Source organism: Panicum virgatum, chromosome 1K (assembly GCF_016808335.1).
Source record: "Panicum virgatum strain AP13 chromosome 1K, P.virgatum_v5, whole genome shotgun sequence".
Classification (NCBI taxonomy): domain Eukaryota; kingdom Viridiplantae; phylum Streptophyta; class Magnoliopsida; order Poales; family Poaceae; genus Panicum; species Panicum virgatum.
In genome coordinates this window covers 56657331-56682474 of record NC_053136.1, presented here as the reverse complement: position 1 = coordinate 56682474, position 25144 = coordinate 56657331, and the positions used below count along the sequence as shown (strand labels likewise).

At 49.6% G+C, this 25144-nt stretch overlaps 2 protein-coding genes across 2 annotated transcripts; both read left to right on the top strand.

The window, feature by feature from the left end:
* The first annotated feature begins 2185 nt into the window (after positions 1-2185).
* Positions 2186-21827, top strand: LOC120647345 (bZIP transcription factor 27-like). The gene is made up of 3 exons (XM_039924111.1): positions 2186-2642; positions 21196-21273; positions 21429-21827. Exons 1-3 carry the CDS (start codon positions 2292-2294, stop codon positions 21516-21518), a joined length of 519 nt encoding a protein of 172 aa, XP_039780045.1. The 5' UTR covers positions 2186-2291; the 3' UTR covers positions 21519-21827.
* A 1919-nt stretch (positions 21828-23746) lies between these two features.
* LOC120656642 (putative uncharacterized protein ENSP00000383309) lies at positions 23747-25079 on the top strand. Its single transcript, XM_039934806.1, has 2 exons — positions 23747-24418; positions 24465-25079. The coding sequence occupies exons 1-2, from the start codon at positions 23747-23749 to the stop codon at positions 25077-25079; spliced, it is 1287 nt and encodes a 428-aa protein (XP_039790740.1).
* Positions 25080-25144: the final 65 nt, after the last annotated feature.

Below are 25144 nucleotides of genomic sequence, written 5' to 3'. Positions count from 1 at the left end.
GGAATTGAAGATCAAGATATATTTTGCGGTACGCACTTGGATGATTCGTTGCACGATTCATTAGTTTTATTATATATTCATGTAAATACCTAATAATTTCTTCTCTCTTAAAGTGTATGAGGCAGAAACAAGACACTAATTTATGCGCGTACTATGTATGCGAGAACATCCATGGTCTGGTAGGTCCTCCAAGGGCCTGGACAGATTGGGAGGAGGAAGTAAGTAAAAAACTTGTTAATATTTGATTATGGCGATTCAAGAACAATTGTCCGGATTTATTGTTGAGCAATTCCTCGATCCAAAAGGCGAATTCTACTATGATGGACTATCTAATATTGACAATCGCAGCAAATATGATAATATACGTGTGTATATATATAATTAAGAAAGAATATACCTATGTAAATATATATGTGTGTGTATGTATTATATTTCTATTTATGAGTATGTATGTATTATATATTTAAGCCCTCCAATAATATATATGTGTATATATATGTTTATATATGGAAACTATCTAGGACAAATATTATATAAGTAACTATATATATGTATATATTAGTGGAGATCTTACACACTGAATTCCAATACATAAGTTTAATTGAAATGTAAAAGTATAATCGAAATAGAAAAACAATTGAGAAAAGAGGAACTGAAAAAATGGACCTTTTTGTCCTGGTTGATAACACCAACCGGGACAAAAGGGTGTTTTTTTTCCCAGTTTTCCCTCATTGTTTAGAAAGTTTGGTCAAACAGTTTCTCATCAAAACAAAAAGAAATGAAAAGAAAAAGAAAATTTGGTCAAACAGATTGAATTTCAACAATCGCATTTGCATAGGGAAATATTTTGTATGGGATCTGTATGCAGCCATGCAAAAACTTGTTTTTTGGATGGAGAGAGTATGCAGCGTTGTACGAACACACATAGAGAGATAAAGGAATACTCTAGTCATCACTACTATAGGGAGGGAGGGTGTGAGGGCAGCTCCAGCGTTGTGTCTAAAGGATGCCGTGAAGAAAGAGAGAGAAGCAGGAAGAGTGCAGTACATTAGATTGAAGGTGCTAGTTTAGAAGTTGCTTGCACCGGTATCCTATCTCGATACCTGGGGCAAGGAGGAGAGAGAAAGCCCCGAGCGCCGTGTGCTCCCCGTCAGCCCGGAGCGCCTCCGCCTTCCCGCTGGCCCCAAGCGCCTCCGCCTCCCCCACTGGCCCTAAGCATTGCCGCCCGCTCGCCACCTCGCTGCGCCTGAAGAGGAGGAGGTCGCGGTGCGCGGTTCCGAGCCTCTGAGCGTGATCCGCGCGAGGGAGAACAGGAGAAGGTCACCCGGTATGGAGAGGCCCTGTGCGCGCAGACGAGGACTCGGTGGTGGCAATGGGGAAGCGGCGACGGAGCGGTGCGGGCACAGGGAGGCAGCCACCGATGGCGCCGCAGCGGATGAGGAAGGGCTTCGAGCGGGAGAAGACGTTAGAGAGCACGAGGATAGGTGTGCCCGGGTCCACCCAGAAGCTTCTAGCGACCAGGGGCAGGGGCGCTGCCGCCCAGCCCCAAGCGCGGTTTTCGACGGTGGCTTGCAGCGCTGCCGACGCAGCAGAAGCAGGGGAGGGTGGAGAGGATGGGGAAGAAGGGGTGGGGGAGAGGAGCGAGAGGGTGCAAAAAGTGCAGCTCCAGCTTGATCCATAGGTGAGGTGCTACCAGCTTAATTCATAGGTGAGGGGAGGGTGGAGAGGATGGGGAAGAGGGGGTGGGGGAGAGGAGCGAGAGGGTGCAAAAAGTGCAGCTCCAGCTTGATCCATAGGTGAGGTGCTACCAGCTTAATTCATAGGTGAGGTGCTAACCTTGTACGATACAGGGAATCAAATTTTAATAAACTAGTAATTATGACGTAGCACTGCCTCACATTCTAAACAAAAGTTGCAAGCTCTGTTTAGTTCCAAAAAAAATTTCTACAGCACCTGTCGTATCTAATATTTGGACACATGCATAGAGTATTAAATATAGTCGAAAAAAATAACTAATTATACGATTTAACTAATTAGTATGAAACGAATCTTTTAAATCTAATTAATATATAATTGAATATTAATTGTCAAATAACAACGAAAGTGTTCTAGTATCGAAACTCAAAAAATTTCGCCAATAAACAAGGACCATGAGTTAGAAGAAGCGTCGCATTCGCGGCTGCGTCGTCGTCCACCCTGTTGAAGCCTGCTCCAATCCGATCCGATCCGATCTAATTCGACGGCAGGTGCGTGGAGCAAGGGCGCGCGGGACGGGAGACAGTGAATCAATCATGCCGAGGAGTCCGCAGCTGAGCCTGAGCGGCTGCAGCTCGCTCTTCTCTCTGTCCAGCACCAGCACGAGCCGCGACAACGACAGCGCTGCCGCGGAGCCCGTGCCGCCGCCGCCGCCGTCTCTTCACCCGCTGCCCCCAGGCCGCCCTCTTCTGTCGCTGAGCGTCGGCGGCGGTGGGGAGGAGGAGCAGGAGGATGAGGAGGAGTACCTGCTGGGTGGCCTGGATCTGCAGCTGACTGGGGCCGGCGGCAGCAACAGCAGCGGCTGCTGCGATGGCGACGACGAGCGCAAGAACATCCGGATGATGAAGAACAGGGAGTCCGCGCTCCGCTCCAGGGCGAGGAAGAGGGTAGGAAGTAGGATTCTCTTGAAAAATAGCAGCAGTTCGTTGATACCATGCCTTCTGAAATGAATAATTTTTAGTCCTCACCTCTTCTCTCCTCTATTATCTAGGCAATTTTCAGTATATTTTAATTCTAAATATTAATATCAATTTCATGATATAGATGTGTGTACAAGATATGTGCATGTGTTCATGTTATTCTCACTAATAAGCATGAACAAAGAATTAAAGCAGAGTAGGTTTAGTAAGTACCTCAAGGCGGGACCAGTGCCGGAGGCACCGGTTGCGCCGTTACCAGCTGGAATAGACATGCTATTCGACTGGTCTTGCTCGAAGTAGCCGAACTATGTCGATGCAGGAAGATGTTCGCAGTGCAGTCCCACGAACGGTTACGCCGGGAAGTAGACGAAGTAGTTGTTCGCACGAGCGGTTACGCCGGGAAGTAGACGACGTAGTCATTCAGGGAGCGAGCAGTCGCGTCAAGACGCTTCCCAAAAACCTAATTGCCCGCGTCCCGTGCAGGACCTTCAGCGAGCAGAGGTTCCGGAGGCTCTGCTCTCGCTAGACCTGTGCGCGCAGTGCTAGCGATGGGGAAGGCAGAAAGCAGCTGAGGGAGAAGAGAGAGGTCTGCTGAAGAGGAGTACCTGGATGAGTGCTTGAGATGAGTGAGGATGAGAGGAGAGGGTGCTGGTTATATAGGCACGATATGCCTCAGGTTCAACGAACCCGGACATCATGAATGGTTTTGATGAGCGGCAGTTAATGTGCCTCAGGTTCAACGAACCTGGACGTCGTAAAGAGCCTTCAATGTCCGGTCATGTAACACCCGGTTTATAAAAGAACATAAACCGAGCAATCATATACGTGCCAGGATCAAGTCACACGTATATACAACAGAATGAACAATATATCATAGCACATATCACGTAAAAAGATATAATAAAGCGAATACGAATGTTATTTATTACAATAATGACATAAATGTCTGATACAGCGGAAGCGAAGTACAAAATACGGTAAAAGCTCTCCAAAGCTGAAGCAGGGCGCCACAGGGACGTCGACTGGGAGACGAAGCACCTAGAAGTCCTCGTAGTCCTGGTAGCGCTGGACGAACTCCCTCGTGTCGGCAGGAACTGAGCAGCAGTAGCGTAGCCAAGAGGAAAAAGTAGAGAAGAGGCAAGGGTGAGTACACAACTTGTACTCAACAAGTATAACACAAACTATGAGGCTCTAGGCTGGCTGACTCAACTGCATTAGCTTTTAAGTGTTGGCAAAATTTTATTAAAGCTATTTACTACGAGTTGATGAATTACCATTAACCCAGTTACATAGAAATTAATCAGAATTAAATATACTACTACTGAGAACCATACCAAAACCAAGCCACCAAGGTAAACCCCGAGAAGCACCTCCCTCGTCGGAAGGAGATAACTTCACTAATCAAAAGGAGGATCTGGGCCGCTCATAACCGTGAGCATGGCTAGTATACCAGTTTTACACTCTGCAGAGGTTGCACATCTTTACCCACAAGTCGTGAGCTACGCCAGTTGTTCATCACACTTCCTTAGGTGAGATGGCCAGCGACTCACTACGAGGCCTTTAAAAAGAATCTCGTTGGTAAGGCGTAACCGCGAGAGTTAGGTCGGCGACGATGGGGCCCACCTCCGGGGGTACAAGCACAGGAGCGCAATCCAAGCACAGACCAAGCCGGAGGAGCAGGGACCATTGAAGCTTACTACTCTTGCCCCGCAGGTAAGTTACTCCAAACCAAAAAGATCTAGTTATTACGCCAAGTCTATCCCATTCTAGCCTTGTGGTAGCGCTGTTGTCCCAGGTTGTCGCTCTATGAACCGGTCCTTATGGAGAGTGGCCAACCAGGCAGTAAGCACCGTGCTGGCCCCCTACACCATGTTTCTAAAAAAAACATCTTTTAACGAGAAGTGAGCCACTCAAGCCACACAGAGTGCCACTCTCAGAATTAAGTTCAAGTAAACCATTAATCAAATTAATTAAAAAGGACCAGGGTGTGTTATAGCGCAGCAACCTAGCACAACTAACCAAAATGCATCCCAAAGGTATATATAAAGGATATAAACTGGCTAGGAAATCCTTAAAGGCATACAGTATTAAAATGCAGTATGAAATTGTATTTAAAAGTGATAGGTTGTTCATGTTATACTTGCCTTCCTCGTACTGCTCTGGCTGCTGCTCAAACTGATCCGAAGTCGGCTGCTCCGGGTACTGGTACTGGGGCTCCTCAGGTAGCTCAGCGTCTACTCACGAACACATGGCCAAAACAATGCACAACAATAAGCATACAAGCAAATACTAACAAAAACTAAGAAACAGTACATCAATACATAAAAACAGCGCACAGAACTACTCTAGAACTATTCTACGCGTTACAACGATCGCGTGGATATAAAGAACGCTAAAAACGGAGCTAAAACGCGTAAACTAGGCCTAAAACAAGGTTTAGGGGCTTATTTGTAATAAAAACAGGGTTCCAGGGGCTTTTCTGCTAAAACCGAGGACTAAAACGTAATTATACTATAGATCCAGGGTCCGACACGTAAAACTTCCAAGGGTGGACGGCGGGTTCAAAATCCTGGAAGCTCAGGGGGCTGCGTGCTAAAATTTGGACCAAACTGTAATTAATTTTGAATGGCTGTGGATTGCGGGTTGATTTAAAAGAAACCGGGGGTCTCTTTAGCAAAAGTACCGGCCGAACCGGTACGCGTGGATCCAGACCGCTGGATCTGGATCTAACGGCTCAGGGTGGCTCAGTCCTAGATCTAATCTAGGCCGTCCATTCGAGATCGGGCGGCTGTGAGGATTTGGGCGCGTGGGGGCGGCGGCGGGTCAACGCCGGCGAGGAATCCCGCGGCGGCGCGCAGGGGAACTCGCCGGAGAAGGTCTAGGCGGCGCCCTGGGGCTCGGTTTGGGCCGTGGGCTGGTGCAAAGGAACAAGGGCGGCGTGCGTAACCCACTGGGGGGTTAAGTCGGGTTCGGGGTGGTCCAGAGCGTGGAGCTCGTAGGCAATGGCGGCTCCGGCGGCGAGGCTCGCCGGTGTGAGGCAATTTGGGGTCTTCAGGGGGCCAAGGCTACCAAGACTTAGCACAAAAGAGAGAGAGAAACGGGATTTGGCTCACCGGGGGCTCGAATTCGGGGGATGGGGTGGCGCAGGGTGCCGGCGGCGTGGGCCTGGCGGCGGAGCTCGACGGGGCGTGGCGACGGGGTCGACGCAGGGCTTGGGGTAGAGGCAGCGGGCTCGGGGGAGTTCGTGGCCTCCGAGCAGAGCTCTCCCGGCGGCTTGCCGGGGTTGGGGCGTCGGGGAGCGCCGGGAACGCGGCGGCGGAGCTCCTGCTCTGACTCCGGGGGTGCGGCGGCGCGACTCCGGGCGGCTGCTAGGGTTGGGGAGGCGGCGTGAGGGGAGGAGGGGCGCAGGGATGCGGGCCAATTAAAGGGGGGGGCCGGCGGGGATCTTGGGGGTGCGCGCCCGTCGTGATCCCGGCGGGGATTGCGGCGCGGCCGTTGCAGCGCGGGGAAAACGGGGAAGGCGGAGCTGACTGGTGGGGCCACGGCGCCAGCGGGACAGGGGCGAGCGCGGCGCTGGCAAGTGGGACCGGCAGGTCGGGCGGGCGAGGCGCGCGCGATGCGGGCGACGCTGGGCTGCTGCGCGGTCGCGGGCTGGGCTGAAGCGGAGCAGGCCGGGCGGAGCGCGCGCGAGCTGGGCCGAAGTGCGCGACGCGGGAGAGGCTGGGTCGGCTTGGGCTCGGGCCGGACTGGGCCGAGCGCGGGTTTTGGCGTGGGAGCGGGTTGGGCTGGGGTTTTCCTGGGTTTTGGGCTTCCTTTCCTTTTTCTTCTTCTATTTCTTTTCCTTTCTAATTTCTAATTCAAACAAGTTTGAATTCAAATTTGAATTTGAATTCAAACCACACTCAAATAAAATTATGCACCAGCATGAATGCAACAAAAATTTAAACCTATGATAAATTTTAATTAATTAGGAACAAAAATTAGGTTTAAATGCCAACTAAACACAATAAACCTTAGAAAATTAAATAAAGCCAATTTAATTTATTAATAAATACTGAAATTAAATTAGGGTGTTACATACCCTACCCCCTTAAAGAAATCTCGTCCCGAGATTTAGCTGGGCTGGCTAGCAAAGAGATCTGGATAGGTCTTCTTCAACTCATCTTCTCGCTCCCAAGTAGCCTCAGCTTCACTGTGGTGACTCCACTGAACTCTGCACATCTTGATGCGCTTGTTCCGAGTAACTCTTTCAGATGTCTCCAGAATCTTCACCGGATGCTCAGTATAAGTCAGATCCTCCTGGACATCGACTCCATCCAGGGGTGCCTGCTCCTCGGGTACTCGCAGACATCTCTTCAGCTGAGATATATGGAAAACATCATGAACTCCTGAGAGACTGAGAGGTAACTCCAGGCGATAAGCAACTTCGCCTTTCCGCTCTAGCACCTTGAATGGCCCCACATACCGAGGTGCTAACTTTCCCTTGACATTAAATCTGCGGATTCCTCTCATCGGAGACACCTTCAGATATACATAATCACCGACACTGAAAGTCAGGTCTCTCCGTTTGCCATCAGCATAGCTCTTCTGCCTGCTCTGTGCAATCCTCAGATTTTCTCGCACAGCCTGAACCATCTGCTCTGCATCATCTATGATCTCAGGGCCAAAGAGCTGCTTTTCACCAATCTGATCCCAATAGAGAGGAGTCCTGCACTTTCTGCCATACAATGCCTCGAATGGGGACTTCTTTAGACTGGCCTGATAGCTGTTGTTATATGAGAACTCAGCAAATGACAGGCACTTATCCCAACTAGTACCATACTGAATAGCACAAGCTCTCAGCATATCCTCCAACACTTGGTTGGTTCTCTCTGTCTGCCCATCTGTCTGAGGGTGATAAGCCGTACTGAAACGCAGCTTCGTATCCAACGAATCATGAAGCTGCTCCCAGAAACGAGAAGTGAACTGAGACCCTCTGTCAGATATAATCTTCTTCGGCACGCCATGCAAGCAGACAATCCGAGAGATGTACAACTCTGCAAGTCTAGCACCGGAGTAAGTAGTGTTCACTGGAATGAAGTGAGCAACCTTCGTCAATCGATCCACTACTACCCAAATAGAGTTGTACCCTTTCTGAGTACGAGGCAAACCAACGATGAAGTCCATAGTAATCTCTTCCCATTTCCACTCTGGAATCTTCAAAGGCTGTAACAGACCTGCTGGCCTCTGATGCTCAGCCTTGACACGCTGACAGGTGTCACAAATAGCCACGTACTCTGCCACTGAACGCTTCATCCCATACCACCAGAAACGTTCCTTCAGATCATAGTACATCTTCGTGCTGCCCGGATGAATAGAGTAAGCTGTATCATGGGCCTCACTCAGAATCAACTTCCGGAGATCATGCACATCAGGCACGCAGATCCGGTTCTTGTACCACAAGGTACCCTGATCATCCTCTCTGAAATGAGGAGCCTTGCCCTTCTTGAGCAACTCACGAATCTCCTGCAGCTTCTCATCATCTTTCTGATGCTGCCTGATCTCTGACTCTAGAGTCGGTACTGCCTCAAAAGCTGCACTAGAGGTATGATGCAAGAAGCCCAGACTCAACTGCTCGAACTCCTCGCATAACTCTGGAGGCATCTGGAAAGCCACGGCCATGTTGACATAACTTCTTCTGCTCAGAGCATCTGCTACAACATTGGCCTTGCCCGGATGATAGTGAATCTCCAGGTCATAGTCCTTGACTAACTCTAGCCATCTTCTCTGCCGCATGTTCAGCTCATTCTGCGTGAAAATGTACTTGAGGCTCTTGTGATCAGTGTAGATATCACACCGCTGCCCATACAAGTAATGCCTCCAAATCTTCAGAGCATGCACAACTGCGGCTAACTCAAGATCATGAGTAGGATAATTCAGCTCATGCCGACGTAACTGCCGTGAAGCATAAGCAATCACTCTGCCCTCCTGCATCAGAACACACCCAAGACCATCCTTCGAAGCATCACAATACACCGTGAACCTCTTCGTCTGGTCTGGCAGAGTCAGGACTGGCGCCGTAGTCAACCTCTTCTTCAGCTCATCAAAGGCCATCTGACGCTCATCAGTCCATACAAAAGCCACATTCTTCTCTAGCAAGGAAGTCAAAGGCTTCGCGATCTTGGAGAAATTCTCAATGAACCTCCGATAATATCCAGCTAAGCCCAAGAAAGACCTGACTTCCTTCACTGTCTGCGGTGTCTCCCACTCGAGCACATCCTTCACCTTGCTCGGATCAACAGCAATGCCTCCCTGAGAGATAACATGACCGAGGAATGGCACCTCGTCAATCCAGAACTCGCACTTGCTGAACTTGGCATACAACTGATGCTCTCTCAATCTCTGCAACACGAGCCTCAAATGCTCCTCATGCTCTTCTTCTGTCTTGGAGAAGATCAGAATATCATCAATGAAAATCACCACGAAGACATCCAGATAATCCATGAAGACCATGTTCATCAGATGCATGAAGAAAGCCGGGGCATTAGTCAAGCCGAAGGACATGACTGTATACTCATATAGCCCGTACTTGCAGGTGAATGCCGTCTTCGGAATATCCCCAGGACGGATCCTCAGCTGAAAATATCCCGAGCGAAGATCAATCTTCGAGAATATACGAGCACCTCGAAGCAAATCGAAGAGATCCTCAATACGGGGCAGTGGATGCTTGTTCTTGATAGTAACTGCATTCAGCTCCCGATAATCCACACACATCCTCTTCGAGCCATCCTTCTTATCTACCAGCAACAATGGAAAAGCCCAAGGAGAGAAGCTGCGACGGATATAGCCCTTGGCTAGCAACTCATCAATAGTCTTCTTAACTTCTTCATGCTCTATAGGCGCCATACGGTAGGGCCGCTTTGCAATAGGAGCTGTGCCAGGCAAGAGATCAATACAAAACTCAATGGCGCGTTCAGGCGGCATACCTGGCAGATCATCCGGAAAGTCATCCGGGAATTCAGACACCACGCGAATACCGTCCGTGGGTCTAGCCTCCATCTGATGAAGAAATCCCGAAGGCTCTACTGCACTGATGGCAACCTCTTGGCCACTGGAAGCAGATAGCAAGACTGTCCTCTGAGCACAATCTATCCGAACTCCCCATTTGGCCAGAGTCTCCATTCCCAGAATGACATCAATGCCCTTGGTGTCTAGCACCATCAGATCAGTACAGAACTCTACTCCCCTCAAAGAAACACTGACTCTCGGGCAGTAAGTATGAGATCTCAACTGTCCTCCCGGTGAAGATACTAATAGGCACCTCTTTAATGTGCTAGTATGAATACCATGATGCTCGACAAAAGACTGAGTAATGAAGGAATGCGTAGCACCAGTATCAAAAAGCACTGTAGCTGGATATGAATTAACCATGAACGTACCAATAACCACGTTGGGAGCCTCGGCCGCTGACTCGGCCGTCACGTGGTTCACCCTGCCCTGTGCTGGCGCCCTGGGCTGAGCTGGGCGCCCCTGCTGTCCCGCCTGCGCCTTCCGGGGGCAAGCGTTGGCGTAGTGCCCCGGCTGGCCGCAGTGAAAGCAGGTGCGAGGAGGTCCCTGAGCCTGCTGTCCGGTAGGAGCTGCCGGACGTGGAGCCTGCGGTGCCGGTGGAGCTGGTGGAGCACGAGCCGGAGGTGCTGGTAACCTCGGGCCCTGACCTGCCTGCTGCTGTCGAGGCGGGTACTGCTGCGGCTGCTGGAGTCGAGGACGAGTGTTGCTGCCGGAAGCAACGGGGACAACCTTCCTCTTCTTGTCCTCCATCTCCAGGTGCTTACGCTCAGTGTTGAGCGCACTGTCAACCAGATGGTTGAAGTCGTCGAAGCGGAGGTTGAGCAGCGCGTACTGGAGGTAGTCCTCAAGACCCTCCATGAAGTGCTCCTGCTTCTTGCGGTCATCCGCAACCTCGGCAGGGGCGTAGCGAGCCAGCTGAAGAAAGCGATCACGATACTCCGTGACCGACATAGTCCCCTGAATTCACAAAGACAGATAGATATCGGAAAATTTAACTCAGGATTCATAAGGATAGAACAAGGGGCATAAGCTCAAAAGAAAACGCTGAATGATTATTCTTAAGATTACCTGCTTCAGTGCAAGGAACTCCTTCTGTTTCATCTTCATAACGCCCGCGGGGACGTTGTGGCTGCGGAAGCGCTCCCTGAACTGGAGCCAAGTGAGAGACTCGCGGTCATGGACCGGGTGGGACTCCCACCAGTCCAAAGCTGCCCCTCGCAGCTGTCCTGCTGCGTACAAGACGCGCTCACGGTCATCGCACTGGGCGATGTCCAGCTGACGCTCCACTGCACGGAGCCAGTCGTCAGCCTGAAGAGGGTCGGACGTGTGAGAAAACGTCGGCGGGTGACCCCTCAAGAACTCAGCACGCCTGTCGCGAGGCTGCGGCGGTGGAGGAGGCGGAGGCTGAGTGTGAGCGTGCTGAAGAGCCTGAACAGTGTTGTTCAGGGTAGCCATCATCTGCATCTGGAGCTGGAAGTACTGCTCCGGAGTCAGGGGTGGAGGCATCGGGATCCCAGTACCCTGGTTGTTCTGACCCTGCTGCTGGCCAGAACCGGAACCGGTGCTCCTGGTGTTCACCATCTGATTTGAACAAAAGATTTCACGAGTAAGGATATTGCAGGAATAAACTCAGATGGATATGATAACTCTTTGCGGAAAAAGACTCAGCCATGATAAAGTAGACAGGATAGAGTTGTCTGTTTTACCCCCAACGATCTAACTCATTTTATTAATTAGTTAACTTTAACATCTGAGTGATTTTCTCTAAACAAATTTAAACTACTAAGCTATACAATCAGTCAAAAATCCAAATCAAGCATGTAGCATAATAACAAGCAGACAATTTTCACAACTTAGCCGAGTTTAGCAAAAGACTCGACTAACACAACGCGTCGCGGTACGTGCTATCGGATTATTATTAAAAAGGTCACCTAGCTATGCTCATGGTGGTCAGATGACTGATTCAGGCCAAAATCTACGAAACTATTCTTCAGAGAGAGAAATCAAGGCAAGAAGGGTAAAAAGTCAAAGAAGTCAAGGGGTATAATAGTAAAATAGTTTCAGCAGTCAAGGATTGGGGAGGAGAAGTCCTAAAACTCGACCAGTTCTATCTAGGCTTCGTCCTACAGTCGATATGGCTCTGATACCACTCTGTAACACCCGGTTTATAAAAGAACATAAACCGAGCAATCATATACGTGCCAGGATCAAGTCACACGTATATACAACAGAATGAACAATATATCATAGCACATATCACGTAAAAAGATATAATAAAGCGAATACGAATGTTATTTATTACAATAATGACATAAATGTCTGATACAGCGGAAGCGAAGTACAAAATACGGTAAAAGCTCTCCAAAGCTGAAGCAGGGCGCCACAGGGACGTCGACTGGGAGACGAAGCACCTAGAAGTCCTCGTAGTCCTGGTAGCGCTGGACGAACTCCCTCGTGTCGGCAGGAACTGAGCAGCAGTAGCGTAGCCAAGAGGAAAAAGTAGAGAAGAGGCAAGGGTGAGTACACAACTTGTACTCAACAAGTATAACACAAACTATGAGGCTCTAGGCTGGCTGACTCAACTGCATTAGCTTTTAAGTGTTGGCAAAATTTTATTAAAGCTATTTACTACGAGTTGATGAATTACCATTAACCCAGTTACATAGAAATTAATCAGAATTAAATATACTACTACTGAGAACCATACCAAAACCAAGCCACCAAGGTAAACCCCGAGAAGCACCTCCCTCGTCGGAAGGAGATAACTTCACTAATCAAAAGGAGGATCTGGGCCGCTCATAACCGTGAGCATGGCTAGTATACCAGTTTTACACTCTGCAGAGGTTGCACATCTTTACCCACAAGTCGTGAGCTACGCCAGTTGTTCATCACACTTCCTTAGGTGAGATGGCCAGCGACTCACTACGAGGCCTTTAAAAAGAATCTCGTTGGTAAGGCGTAACCGCGAGAGTTAGGTCGGCGACGATGGGGCCCACCTCCGGGGGTACAAGCACAGGAGCGCAATCCAAGCACAGACCAAGCCGGAGGAGCAGGGACCATTGAAGCTTACTACTCTTGCCCCGCAGGTAAGTTACTCCAAACCAAAAAGATCTAGTTATTACGCCAAGTCTATCCCATTCTAGCCTTGTGGTAGCGCTGTTGTCCCAGGTTGTCGCTCTATGAACCGGTCCTTATGGAGAGTGGCCAACCAGGCAGTAAGCACCGTGCTGGCCCCCTACACCATGTTTCTAAAAAAAACATCTTTTAACGAGAAGTGAGCCACTCAAGCCACACAGAGTGCCACTCTCAGAATTAAGTTCAAGTAAACCATTAATCAAATTAATTAAAAAGGACCAGGGTGTGTTATAGCGCAGCAACCTAGCACAACTAACCAAAATGCATCCCAAAGGTATATATAAAGGATATAAACTGGCTAGGAAATCCTTAAAGGCATACAGTATTAAAATGCAGTATGAAATTGTATTTAAAAGTGATAGGTTGTTCATGTTATACTTGCCTTCCTCGTACTGCTCTGGCTGCTGCTCAAACTGATCCGAAGTCGGCTGCTCCGGGTACTGGTACTGGGGCTCCTCAGGTAGCTCAGCGTCTACTCACGAACACATGGCCAAAACAATGCACAACAATAAGCATACAAGCAAATACTAACAAAAACTAAGAAACAGTACATCAATACATAAAAACAGCGCACAGAACTACTCTAGAACTATTCTACGCGTTACAACGATCGCGTGGATATAAAGAACGCTAAAAACGGAGCTAAAACGCGTAAACTAGGCCTAAAACAAGGTTTAGGGGCTTATTTGTAATAAAAACAGGGTTCCAGGGGCTTTTCTGCTAAAACCGAGGACTAAAACGTAATTATACTATAGATCCAGGGTCCGACACGTAAAACTTCCAAGGGTGGACGGCGGGTTCAAAATCCTGGAAGCTCAGGGGGCTGCGTGCTAAAATTTGGACCAAACTGTAATTAATTTTGAATGGCTGTGGATTGCGGGTTGATTTAAAAGAAACCGGGGGTCTCTTTAGCAAAAGTACCGGCCGAACCGGTACGCGTGGATCCAGACCGCTGGATCTGGATCTAACGGCTCAGGGTGGCTCAGTCCTAGATCTAATCTAGGCCGTCCATTCGAGATCGGGCGGCTGGGAGGATTTGGGCGCGTGGGGGCGGCGGCGGGTCAACGCCGGCGAGGAATCCCGCGGCGGCGCGCAGGGGAACTCGCCGGAGAAGGTCTAGGCGGCGCCCTGGGGCTCGGTTTGGGCCGTGGGCTGGTGCAAAGGAACAAGGGCGGCGTGCGTAACCCACTGGGGGGTTAAGTCGGGTTCGGGGTGGTCCAGAGCGTGGAGCTCGTAGGCAATGGCGGCTCCGGCGGCGAGGCTCGCCGGTGTGAGGCAATTTGGGGTCTTCAGGGGGCCAAGGCTACCAAGACTTAGCACAAAAGAGAGAGAGAAACGGGATTTGGCTCACCGGGGGCTCGAATTCGGGGGATGGGGTGGCGCAGGGTGCCGGCGGCGTGGGCCTGGCGGCGGAGCTCGACGGGGCGTGGCGACGGGGTCGACGCAGGGCTTGGGGTAGAGGCAGCGGGCTCGGGGGAGTTCGTGGCCTCCGAGCAGAGCTCTCCCGGCGGCTTGCCGGGGTTGGGGCGTCGGGGAGCGCCGGGAACGCGGCGGCGGAGCTCCTGCTCTGACTCCGGGGGTGCGGCGGCGCGACTCCGGGCGGCTACTAGGGTTGGGGAGGCGGCGTGAGGGGAGGAGGGGCGCAGGGATGCGGGCCAATTAAAGGGGGGGGGCCGGCGGGGATCTTGGGGGTGCGCGCCCGTCGTGATCCCGGCGGGGATTGCGGCGCGGCCGTTGCAGCGCGGGGAAAACGGGGAAGGCGGAGCTGACTGGTGGGGCCACGGCGCCAGCGGGACAGGGGCGAGCGCGGCGCTGGCAAGTGGGACCGGCAGGTCGGGCGGGCGAGGCGCGCGCGATGCGGGCGACGCTGGGCTGCTGCGCGGTCGCGGGCTGGGCTGAAGCGGAGCAGGCCGGGCGGAGCGCGCGCGAGCTGGGCCGAAGTGCGCGACGCGGGAGAGGCTGGGTCGGCTTGGGCTCGGGCCGGACTGGGCCGAGCGCGGGTTTTGGCGTGGGAGCGGGTTGGGCTGGGGTTTTCCTGGGTTTTGGGCTTCCTTTCCTTTTTCTTCTTCTATTTCTTTTCCTTTCTAATTTCTAATTCAAACAAGTTTGAATTCAAATTTGAATTTGAATTCAAACCACACTCAAATAAAATTATGCACCAGCATGAATGCAACAAAAATTTAAACCTATGATAAATTTTAATTAATTAGGAACAAAAATTAGGTTTAAATGCCAACTAAACACAATAAACCTTAGAAAATTAAATAAAGCCAATTTAATTTATTAATAAATACTGAAATTAAATTAGGGTGTTACAGGTCATTAGTGACGACATTAACCCTCTGTTTTAATACTCTTTACTGCAAAACATCCTTCTCATCTCAGCACATCACGTCGCACCGCACCGCACCGCACCGCACCGGCACCTGCACGTCACGTCCGGCCGCGCACGCGCATGCGCACGCGCACCGCACCGCCCGTCCGGCCGGCCGGCCGCACCGGGCCGTGGCCGTGGTCGCACCGCATCGCACCGGCACCTGCACGTCATGTCCGGCCGCGCACGCGCACCGCACCGCCCGTCCGTCTGGCCGGCCGCGCCGCGCCTCGCCTCGCCTCGCCTCGTCTCGGCCACGGCCCGGCCCGGCGAGGCGAGCGAGCGCGCGCGCGTGTGGTTCCCCGTCCTCCTCTTACCGGCTTCACAAGTGGTGTACACGAAGTCCACCTTTTAAGTCGGTTGAGATCCTCCTCAATTCCCGGTACGAAATTAAGCATTGATTCCCTAGCATTAATAGTGGGCTTTAAATTCTTTTAATGCTTTAGAAGTAATGGGCCAAGCCCATTACTCCAACAATCCCCACCAATAAATTCAAGCCACACTAGAAATACCCTCATTCCCTCATTGATATACCAGTATTCGACAGAGACTGTTAAGTTGAACTTCCATCTAGGACAAAGGCTACACTTATTCACAACTGTGCAATGGACTATGCCTTGAATTGTCAGTTTTGTGCAAACAAGTTTGACCAGAGCCCTACACTGATACTAGGCTGCAAAAGCATCCACGCGGTTTGGAGCTTATAAGTCATACTCCAGGCCCTTCATGAGTTTCTAGAGAATACCCAATTCTCATAGACCATGACCAGTGGTCAAACTCATATAGGTGTGTTCCTTTCAGATGTTCTGTAGGACAACATCTTTGTTTCAAGAAAACAACTCATTTGTTTAAAAGAAACCACCTGGCACACATTAAGGTATAGACCAACCTGCCATACAGATTAGAAGAGAAATGCACCTTATACACGGAATGAGCCCTTTTCACAAAGGTTCTCTTCTCACAGTCAGACTTTAGTTTGTTTCACCATCCTAATTCACGGGATCTCTGATCACATAGGACAGGTTTCCACTATAGAATGACTCACGTGGGTCTCAAGCCCAATTCCATAGATGCATTGTCTATCACATTTCGTGAAAGATCCTTTGTAAACTGATCTGCCAGATTTTTAGCCGTCTGAACATAGTCCAGGGCTATAACTCCGGAGTTTCTCAATTTTCTGACAGATTTCAACCGCCTTTTCACATGTTTAGATGACTTCATGTTATCCTTTGAACTATTCACCTTGACAATTACCGTTTGATTGTCACAGTTCATTAGGATTGCCGGTAACGGTTTTTCAACTATCGGCAAGTCCTTAAGGAGCTCACGAAGCCACTCAGCCTTAACAGTGGCGGTATCTAATGCTGTGAGTTCTGCTTCCATAGTTGACCTCGTTAAGATGGTCTGCTTGCAAGACTTCCAGAAAACAGCTCCACCACCAAGTGTAAACACATATCCACTTGTGGCCTTTATCTCATCAGCATCAGAAATCCAATTTGAATCACTATACCCTTCTAGTACCCTTGGGTACCCGGTGTAGTGAATTCCATAGTTCATTGTCCCCTTTAGATAGCGCATTACTCTTTCAAGAGCCTTCCAATGATCATCTCCCGGGTTTGAAACAAACCGGCTCAGTTTGCTTACAGCAAACGAGATGTCAGGTCTTGTAGCGCTCGCTAAATACATTAATGAACCAATGATCTGAGAATATCTCAGCTGATCTCGCATTATCCTTTTGTTCTTTCTAAGAATTAAGCTGGCATCATATGGTGTTGAGACAGGTTTATAGTCGCTATAACCAAAGCGACTTAACACATTCTCCACATAGTGAGACTGTGTAAGAATCACCCCACCATTGATCTTTTTTACCAGTTTTATATTAAGGATAACATCAGCTTCTCCCAGATCCTTCATCTCAAAATTTTGAGATAAAAACTCTTTGACTTCCTTAATCACATTAAGGCTAGTGACAAAGATCAGTATGTCATCCACATACAAACACAAAATCACTCCTTCAACCCCACCATAGCGATAGTACACACATCTGTCAGTTTCGTTCACAACAAAGCCGGCAGAGGTCAAAGTTCTATCAAACTTTTCATGCCACTGCTTAGGCGCTTGCTTGAGACCATATAAAGATTTTAACAACTTACAAACCATTCCTTCTTGACCCTTTGATACAAACCTATCCGGCTGATCCATATAGATCTCCTCTTCTAACTCTCCATTGAGGAAAGCCGTCTTATCGTCCATCTGATGAACGAGAAGACCATAAGAGGCTGCCAGGGAAAGTAACACTCGAATTGTGGTCAATCGGGCAACTGGTGAATAAGTGTCAAAGAAATCTCCTCCTTCTTTTTGGGTATAACTCTTGGCCACAAGTCTAGCCTTGTACTTTTCAATAGTACCATCTGGCCTAAGCTTTTTCTTGAACACCCACTTGCATCCAACCGGTTTACATCCATAAGGACGTTCAACGACCTCCCAGGTTCCATTAGACATAATAGAATCCATCTCACTCCTTACTGCTTCCTTCCAATAGTCAGCATCAGGAGATGAATATGCCTCTTCAATGGTTCTGGGTGTATCATCTATGAGGTATACAATGAAATCATCACCAAAAGACTTTACAGTCCTTTGTCTCTTGCTCTTTCTCGGAGCATCATTGTTATCCTCCTCAGGATTTTCTACAAGTGTATGTTCATTGTGTTCTATCGGCTCAGCAGAGCCATCATCCTCGATGAACTCTTGCCTAGATGAACTTGTTTCATCTCTCATGGGAAAAATGTTTTCAAAAAATGTAGCATCTCTGGACTCCATTATAGTACCAACATGCATGTCAGGTACTCCAGATTTCACTATTAAAAATCTATATCCAACGCTGTGAATAGCATAACCTAGAAAGATACAATCCACAGTTTTAGATCCAAGCTTACGTTTCTTGGTTATTGGCACACTCACTTTTGCCAAACAACCCCATGTACGTAAGTATGACAGTGTTGGCCTTTTCTTCTCCCATTCCTCGAATGGAGTTATCTCTTTATTCTTTGTAGGAACACGGTTTAGGACATGACATGCAGTCAATATAACCTCACCCCACCATTCCTTGGAAAGTCCCGGTGTATCTAACGTGGCGTTAACCAAATCCGTTAGAGTGCGGTTCTTTCTTTCGGCAACCCCATTTGACTGAGGTGAATAGGGAGGCGTCCTTTCATGAATAATACCATGTTCCTCGCAGAATAAAGTAAATAAATTTGAGAAATACTCGCCACCACGATCTGACCTAACTCTTTTGATCATTCTCTCAAGTTGGTTTTCTACTTCAGCTTTATAGATTTTAAAGTAGTGTAAAGCTTCATCTTTTGACTTCAACAAATAGATGTAACAAAATCTAGTACTATCATCAATCAAAGTCATGAAATATTTTTTACCACCTTTTGTCAACACTCCATTCATTTCGCACAAATCGGAATGAATTAATTCTAAGGGTGCCAAGCTCCTTGCCTCCGCGGTCTTATGAGGCTTACGAGTTTGTTTTGATTCAACACATACATGACACTTAGAATTTTTGACAAAAGTGAACTTTGGAATTAAGCTCAAATTAGCTAAGCGCATCATACAATCAAAATTAACGTGACAAAGCCTCGAATGCCAAACATTTGTTTCATCAACGTTAATAACATTGTATGCAATTTTATTACAAACATCTGACAAAGAAAGACGGAACAAGCCTCCGCTTTCATAACTTTTTCCAACAAAAATACCAAACTTAGACAAGATACATTTATTGGACTCAAAGACTAATTTGAAACCATCTCTACACAATAGAGAGCCGCTGACTAAATTCTTCTTGATGGTGGGGACATGCTGCACGTTCTTCAGCTGCACGGTCTTCCCTGAAGTAAACTTCAGATTTACCATACCAACACCAAGAACACGCGCATGTGATCTGTTCCCCATCAGCAAGGAGGAAGTCCCGCCGGTCTGGTAAGAAGAGAACAAAGAAGCATCAGCACAAACATGAATATTAGCACCAGTGTCAACCCACCACTCGGGTGAACCAAAGACTGAAAGAACAGTAGGTAATAAATTACCGTACCCCGAAGTTCCTCCAGGCTCGCTAATAACCATGTTGGCGGAGTCGTTGCCTTTGCGGTTCGGACACTTTGCAGCAAAGTGATCCGTACTAGCGCACACATAGCAAGCTCCCGTCTTCTTCTTCTTCTTAAAAGTGGTTGTCTTCTTAGTCTTTGGTTGGTTCTGCGGTGGCTTTTTCTTGTTCTTGTGGGAGTTGTTCTTCTGAACAAGATTGGCACTTGAAGCACCAACAACTCCTTTCCCACATATGTCCTTTGCTCTCGCCTTCTCCTCAACATCAAGAGTCCCTATGAGTCCATCTATTGTGAACTCCTGTCTCTTGTGTTTTAGAGAAGTAGCAAAGTCCCTCCAAGAAGGTGGCAGCTTAGAGATTATACCTCCGGCCACAAACTTATTGGGTAACACACATGGGGACTCTTTGCTGCAATTTTTGAGATCTTTTGCCAGAGTATGTATTTCATGAGCCTGTTCCACTACAGAACGGTCTTCGACCATCCTGTACTCAAGGAACTGCTCCATGATATACAACTCACTCCCGGCGTCAGATACTCCATATTGAGCCTCAAGAGCATCCCACAATGCTTTGCCAGTTGGCAGCCGGATATAAGAATCCACCAGGTTATCACCGAGAACACTAATGATCAAGCCTCGAAAGAGAATATCAGCTTCATCGAACGCACTCCCTTCCTCTGGAGAGAATTGTTTAGGCTTACCCTCTTTCACATGGATCACTCTCGATAGTGTTAACCACAGTATAAGCCGCTCTTGCCAACGTTTGTAATTTGAACCATCAAAAGGTGGTGGTTTGATTGATGCAGCAAAGCTAGATACCGAAAGCCTATTAACACAATTAGGTTTTTGGATTGTTAGATATCTAGGCAATTTTCGGTATATTTTAATTCCAAATATTAATATCAATTTCATGATATAGATGTGTGTACAAGATATGTGCATGTGTTCATGTTATTCTCACTAATAAGCATGAACAAAGAATTAAACCAGAGTAGGTTTAGTAAGTACCCCAAGGCGGGACCAGTGCCGGAGGCACTGGTTGCGCCGTTACCAGCTGGAATAGACATGCTATTCGACTGGTCTTGCTCGAAGTAGCCGAACTATGTCGATGCAGGAAGATGTTCGTAGTGCAGTCCCACGAACGGTTACGCCGGGAAGTAGACGAAGTAGTCGTTCGCACGAGCGGTTACGCCGGGAAGTAGACGAAGTAGTCGTTCAGGGAGCGAGCAGTCGCGTCAAGACGCTTCCCAAAAACCTAATTGCCCGCGTCCCGTGCAGGACCTTCAGCGAGCAGAGGTTCCGGAGGCTCTGCTCTCGCTAGACCTGTGCGCGCAGTGCTAGCGGTGGGGAAGGCAGAAAGCAACTGAGGGAGAAGGGAGAGGTCTTCTGAAGAGGAGTACCTGGATGAGTGCTTGAGATGAGTGAGGATGAGAGGAGAGGGTGCTGGTTTATATAGGCACGATATGCCTCAGGTTCAACGAACCTGGACATCATGAATGGCTTTGCACCGCACCGGCACCTGCACGTCACGTCACGTCACGTCCGGCCGCGCACGCGCACGCGCACGCGCACCGTCCGGCCGGCCGCGCCTCGCCTCGCCTCGCCTCGCCCACGGCCCGGCCCGGACCGGCGAGGCGAGCGAGCGCGCGCGTGTGGTTCACCGTCCTCCTCTTACCGGCTTCACAAGTGGTGTATACGAAGTCCACCTTTTAAGTCGGTTGAGATTCTCCTCAATTCCCGGTATGGAATTAAGCATTGATTCCCTAGCATTAATAGTGGGCTTTAAATTCTTTTAATGCTTTAGAAGTAATGGGCCAAGCCCATTACTCCAACAGTGATTTGGTGCAAGGACAGGCGTATGTGCAAGAGCTGGAGAAAGAGGTTCGTCGCCTGGTGAATGAGAACCTCAAGCTCAAGAGGCAGTGCAAACAAGTACACGTGCTAGGCCAATCTCATCATTCTTTCTTTCTTTTCTTTCTTTTTTTCTTTCTAGGCTGTCCAATTAGCAGCAGCAGCAGCAAATCTATATTCTGCACAACTAAATCAACCTAACCTTGTCTGCATTTTGAATACTTATTATAATGCAGCTCAAAATGGAAATGGCTGCACTGATCCAGCCAAGCAGCAGCAGGAGTAACCCCCACATCAGAAGAGCCTCCTCCTCCACTCAGCTCTAGCTACAACTCTGTGGTACAAGGAGCGTAAAAATAATCATCCTCTTGCCAATGCCTCGATTATATCAATTGCATCCACTACAGCTTCTGCTGATCCAGCACCTGCTCACTCCCAAGACCTACCGAGGAAGAAGGCCAAGAAGCAGGATCCATGGATGAGAGGACACGCAAGAATTACAAGCTAGCTAGACTGCTTCTTCTCTGATGATCTGATCCATGAATGTGCAGTGCTTGGGAGTTGAATGGAATGAGTTGACACTCGATCCGTTGATGGAATGGAATGGAGATTAATGTTTGCCATTTGGGTCATAACTTCATTTGTTGGCGTGCGTTGCTTCCTTTGATATCAGTGCTCATTACTCATGCTGTGTGCAGCTAATAGCTTAAGGCCCTGTTTAGTTCTTTATATGTAAACGCAAAAAAGCCGTAAACACATTAAAGTGAAAAGGAATCTTGATAATTTGAAGTACTAAATGAAGTCTATTTACAAAACTTTTTGCATGGATGGGCTGTAAATCGCGAGACGATTCTAATGAGCCTACTTAATTCATGATTTGCAACAGTGATGCTACAGTAACCATCCGCTAATTATTAATTAATCATGGATTAATTAGCATCATTAGATTCGTCTCGCGATTTACAACCCATCTATGCAAAAAGTTTTGCAAATAGACTTCATTTAGTACTTCAAATGACCAAGATTCCTTTACAAAATTATTTTGCAAAACGAACTAAACATGCCCTAAACGAAAGAAGACTTCCATATCCTTGGAGGAGCCAGAGGAAGGCAAAATTTTAATGAGTTTACTATCCCAATTCTCTTCTGACTCCTCTAGGAGCCGGAGTATATTGCTATAATGCATGTCTTTCATGTGGCTTTCTATCTATACTGTAAAAAGCACGAGATTGAAAACTAGTGAAGTGATTAATAAAACCAACATGCTGGAGTCACGACATCATTTCAAAATAGAATAGTTCATAAGGTCCTGTTTGCTTGGAGAGTTGGATGAGATAACACTATTCTAACTTCTTTAGGTGGTGTTCGGATCTGGGACTAAACTTTAGTCTCTGTCACATAAAATTTTTTTTGATAAAACTAATTGCAAAACTCTGAGGCTAAAGCGCGAGACGAATCTAACAAGATATAATAATTCATAATTAGTGGATGGTTACTGCAGCATCACTGTTGCAAATCGTGAATTAATTAGGCTCATTAGATTCGTCTCGCGAATTAGCACTCATCTATCAAAACAAAAATTATAAATAGATTTATTTAATACTCTTAAATAGAAATATTCTCTTGATGTGATAGGGACTAAACTTTAGTACTGGGAAACAAACAACCCCTTATGGCGTCCATAATGGTAATAGTTAGTACTAGCTACGTAGTCTGCTGACGTGGAGATGAGAGACAAAAAAAAAGACTATTTTGTACTGTTGGATCTACATGTTCCTTTCACATATTCTTGGATTACGTAAAATAAATTAGCTATTTGCTCGTCGCCACACTCGTCCTCACGTCCAAACTAAAAAAAAAGCTGTGATCCATCAATTTTCTAAAGCGATCTAATCTATACATTAAGAAAATTAGGACGGGATGATCTTATCCTAACTCATCGCATGAACCAAACTTGCCTAGCCATTTTAAGCCATCATGCACACTATACTCTTTCCATCCTAAAATACAAATAAGTAATATTTTAACTTTGTTCTAAGTCAATTAATTTTAAATTTAATCAAATTTGCATAGAAAATTATGAATATGTAACAAGATTCATCATGCTATATATTTCATACATCACCTATTTTTATTATAAATATTAATATTTTTAGTTAAATTTGAGGTAATTTGATTTAGCACAAGCAAACTAAGAGTGCGTTTGATTGGGCTTCCAACCTACTTTTAATTTTTGACAAAGCCAAAAACCAACTAAAGGGGTTGGCTGTCCCCAAAAAGTCACAGTCAAAAGCAGTTTTTTTATAGTTCAATCTTCACAGCACCTCCTCCCCCTGCTTTTTCTTGGCTGTGAGGGGGTATTTTTTCTCGAAATTACCCATCTGCCACTGATTATGAAACATATCGATTTATTTTTCTTTCTATTCCCGTCTTGCTTCCTCCTCGCCGATGCCTCCCTCTCTTCTGCTCTCGGTTGCACGCTGACGTCGACGCCCCTCCACCTCCTCAATCACGGGCGCCCCTCTGATGAGCCCCTCCGCCTCCCCTCCAGCGGATGCAGCCCCTCCGCGAGTCCTTCCCGCACGGACATGGCGTGCAGCACCAGCTGCGGGGCCTCTCCTCCGCCACCGCCCTCCGGCTGCAGTCGCTGCCGCACGGGGCCGAGCAAAGGAAGAGGAGGCGCGCTGGGTGCGGGAGGGCGAGCCCCGCCGCCCTCCGGCTGCAGTCGCCGCCGCGTGGGGCCGTGCAAAGGAAGAGGAGGTGCGCCGGGTGCGGGAGGGCGAGCCCCGCCGCCCTCCGGCTGCAGTCGCCGCCGCGTGGGGTCGTGCAAAGGAAGAGGAGGTGCGCCGGGTGCGGGAGGGCGAGCCCCGCCGCCCTCCGGCTGCAGTCGCCGCCGCGTGGGGCCGTGCAAAGGAAGAGGAGGTGCGCCGGGTGCGGGAGGGCGAGCCCCGCCGCCCTCCGGCTGCAGTCGCCGCCGCGTGGGGCCGTGCAAAGGAAGAGGAGGTGCGCCGGGTGCGGGAGGGCGAGCCCCGCCGCCGCGTGGGGCCGTGCAAAGGAAGAGGAGGTGCGCCGGGTGCGGGAGGGCGAGCCCCGCCGCCCTCCGGCTGCAGTCGCCGCCGCGTGGGGCCGTGCAAAGGAAGAGGAGGTGCGCCGGGTGCGGGAGGGCGAGCCCCGCCGCCCTCCGGCTGCAGTCGCCGCCGCGTGGGGCCGTGCAAAGGAAGAGGAGGTGCGCCGGGTGCGGGAGGGCGAGCCCCGCCGCCCTGCGGCTGCAGTCGCCGCCGCGCGGGGCCGGACAAAGGAAGAGGAGGCACGCCGGGTGCGGGAGGGCGAGCCCCGCCGCCCTGCGGCTGCAGTCGCCGCCGCGCGGGGCCGGACAAAGGAAGAGGAGGCGCGCCGGGTGCGGGAGGGCGAGCCCCGCCGCGCGGGGCCGGACAAAGGAAGAGGAGGCGCGCCGGGTGCGGGAGGGCGAGCCCCGCCGCCCTCCGGCTGCAGTCGCCGCCGCGCGGGGCCGGACAAAGGAAGAAGAGGCGCGCCGGGTGCGGGAGGGCGAGCCCCGCCGCCCTCCGGCTGCAGTCGCCGCCGCGCGGGGCCGGACAAAGGAAGAGGAGGCGCGCCGGGTGCGGGAGGGCGAGCCCCGCCGCCCTCCGGCTGCAGTCGCCGCCGCGCGGGGCCGGACAAAGGAAGAGGAGGCGCGCCGGGTGCGGGAGGGCGAGCCCCGCCGCCCTCCGGCTGCAGTCGCCGCCGTGCGGGGCCGGACAAAGGAAGAGGAGGCGCGCCGGGTGCGGGAGGGCGAGCCCCGCCGCCACCGGCGCAAGGAATTGAGGGGGGAGGGTGGGTGGGTGTGGGAGCGCATGCAGCTCCGCCGCCGCCGGTACGTGGGAAGATGAGAGGGGGGCGCGGCCAGATGCGGGAGCACGAGCTTCGTCGCCGTCGGCGCGCGGGAGGAGAGAGG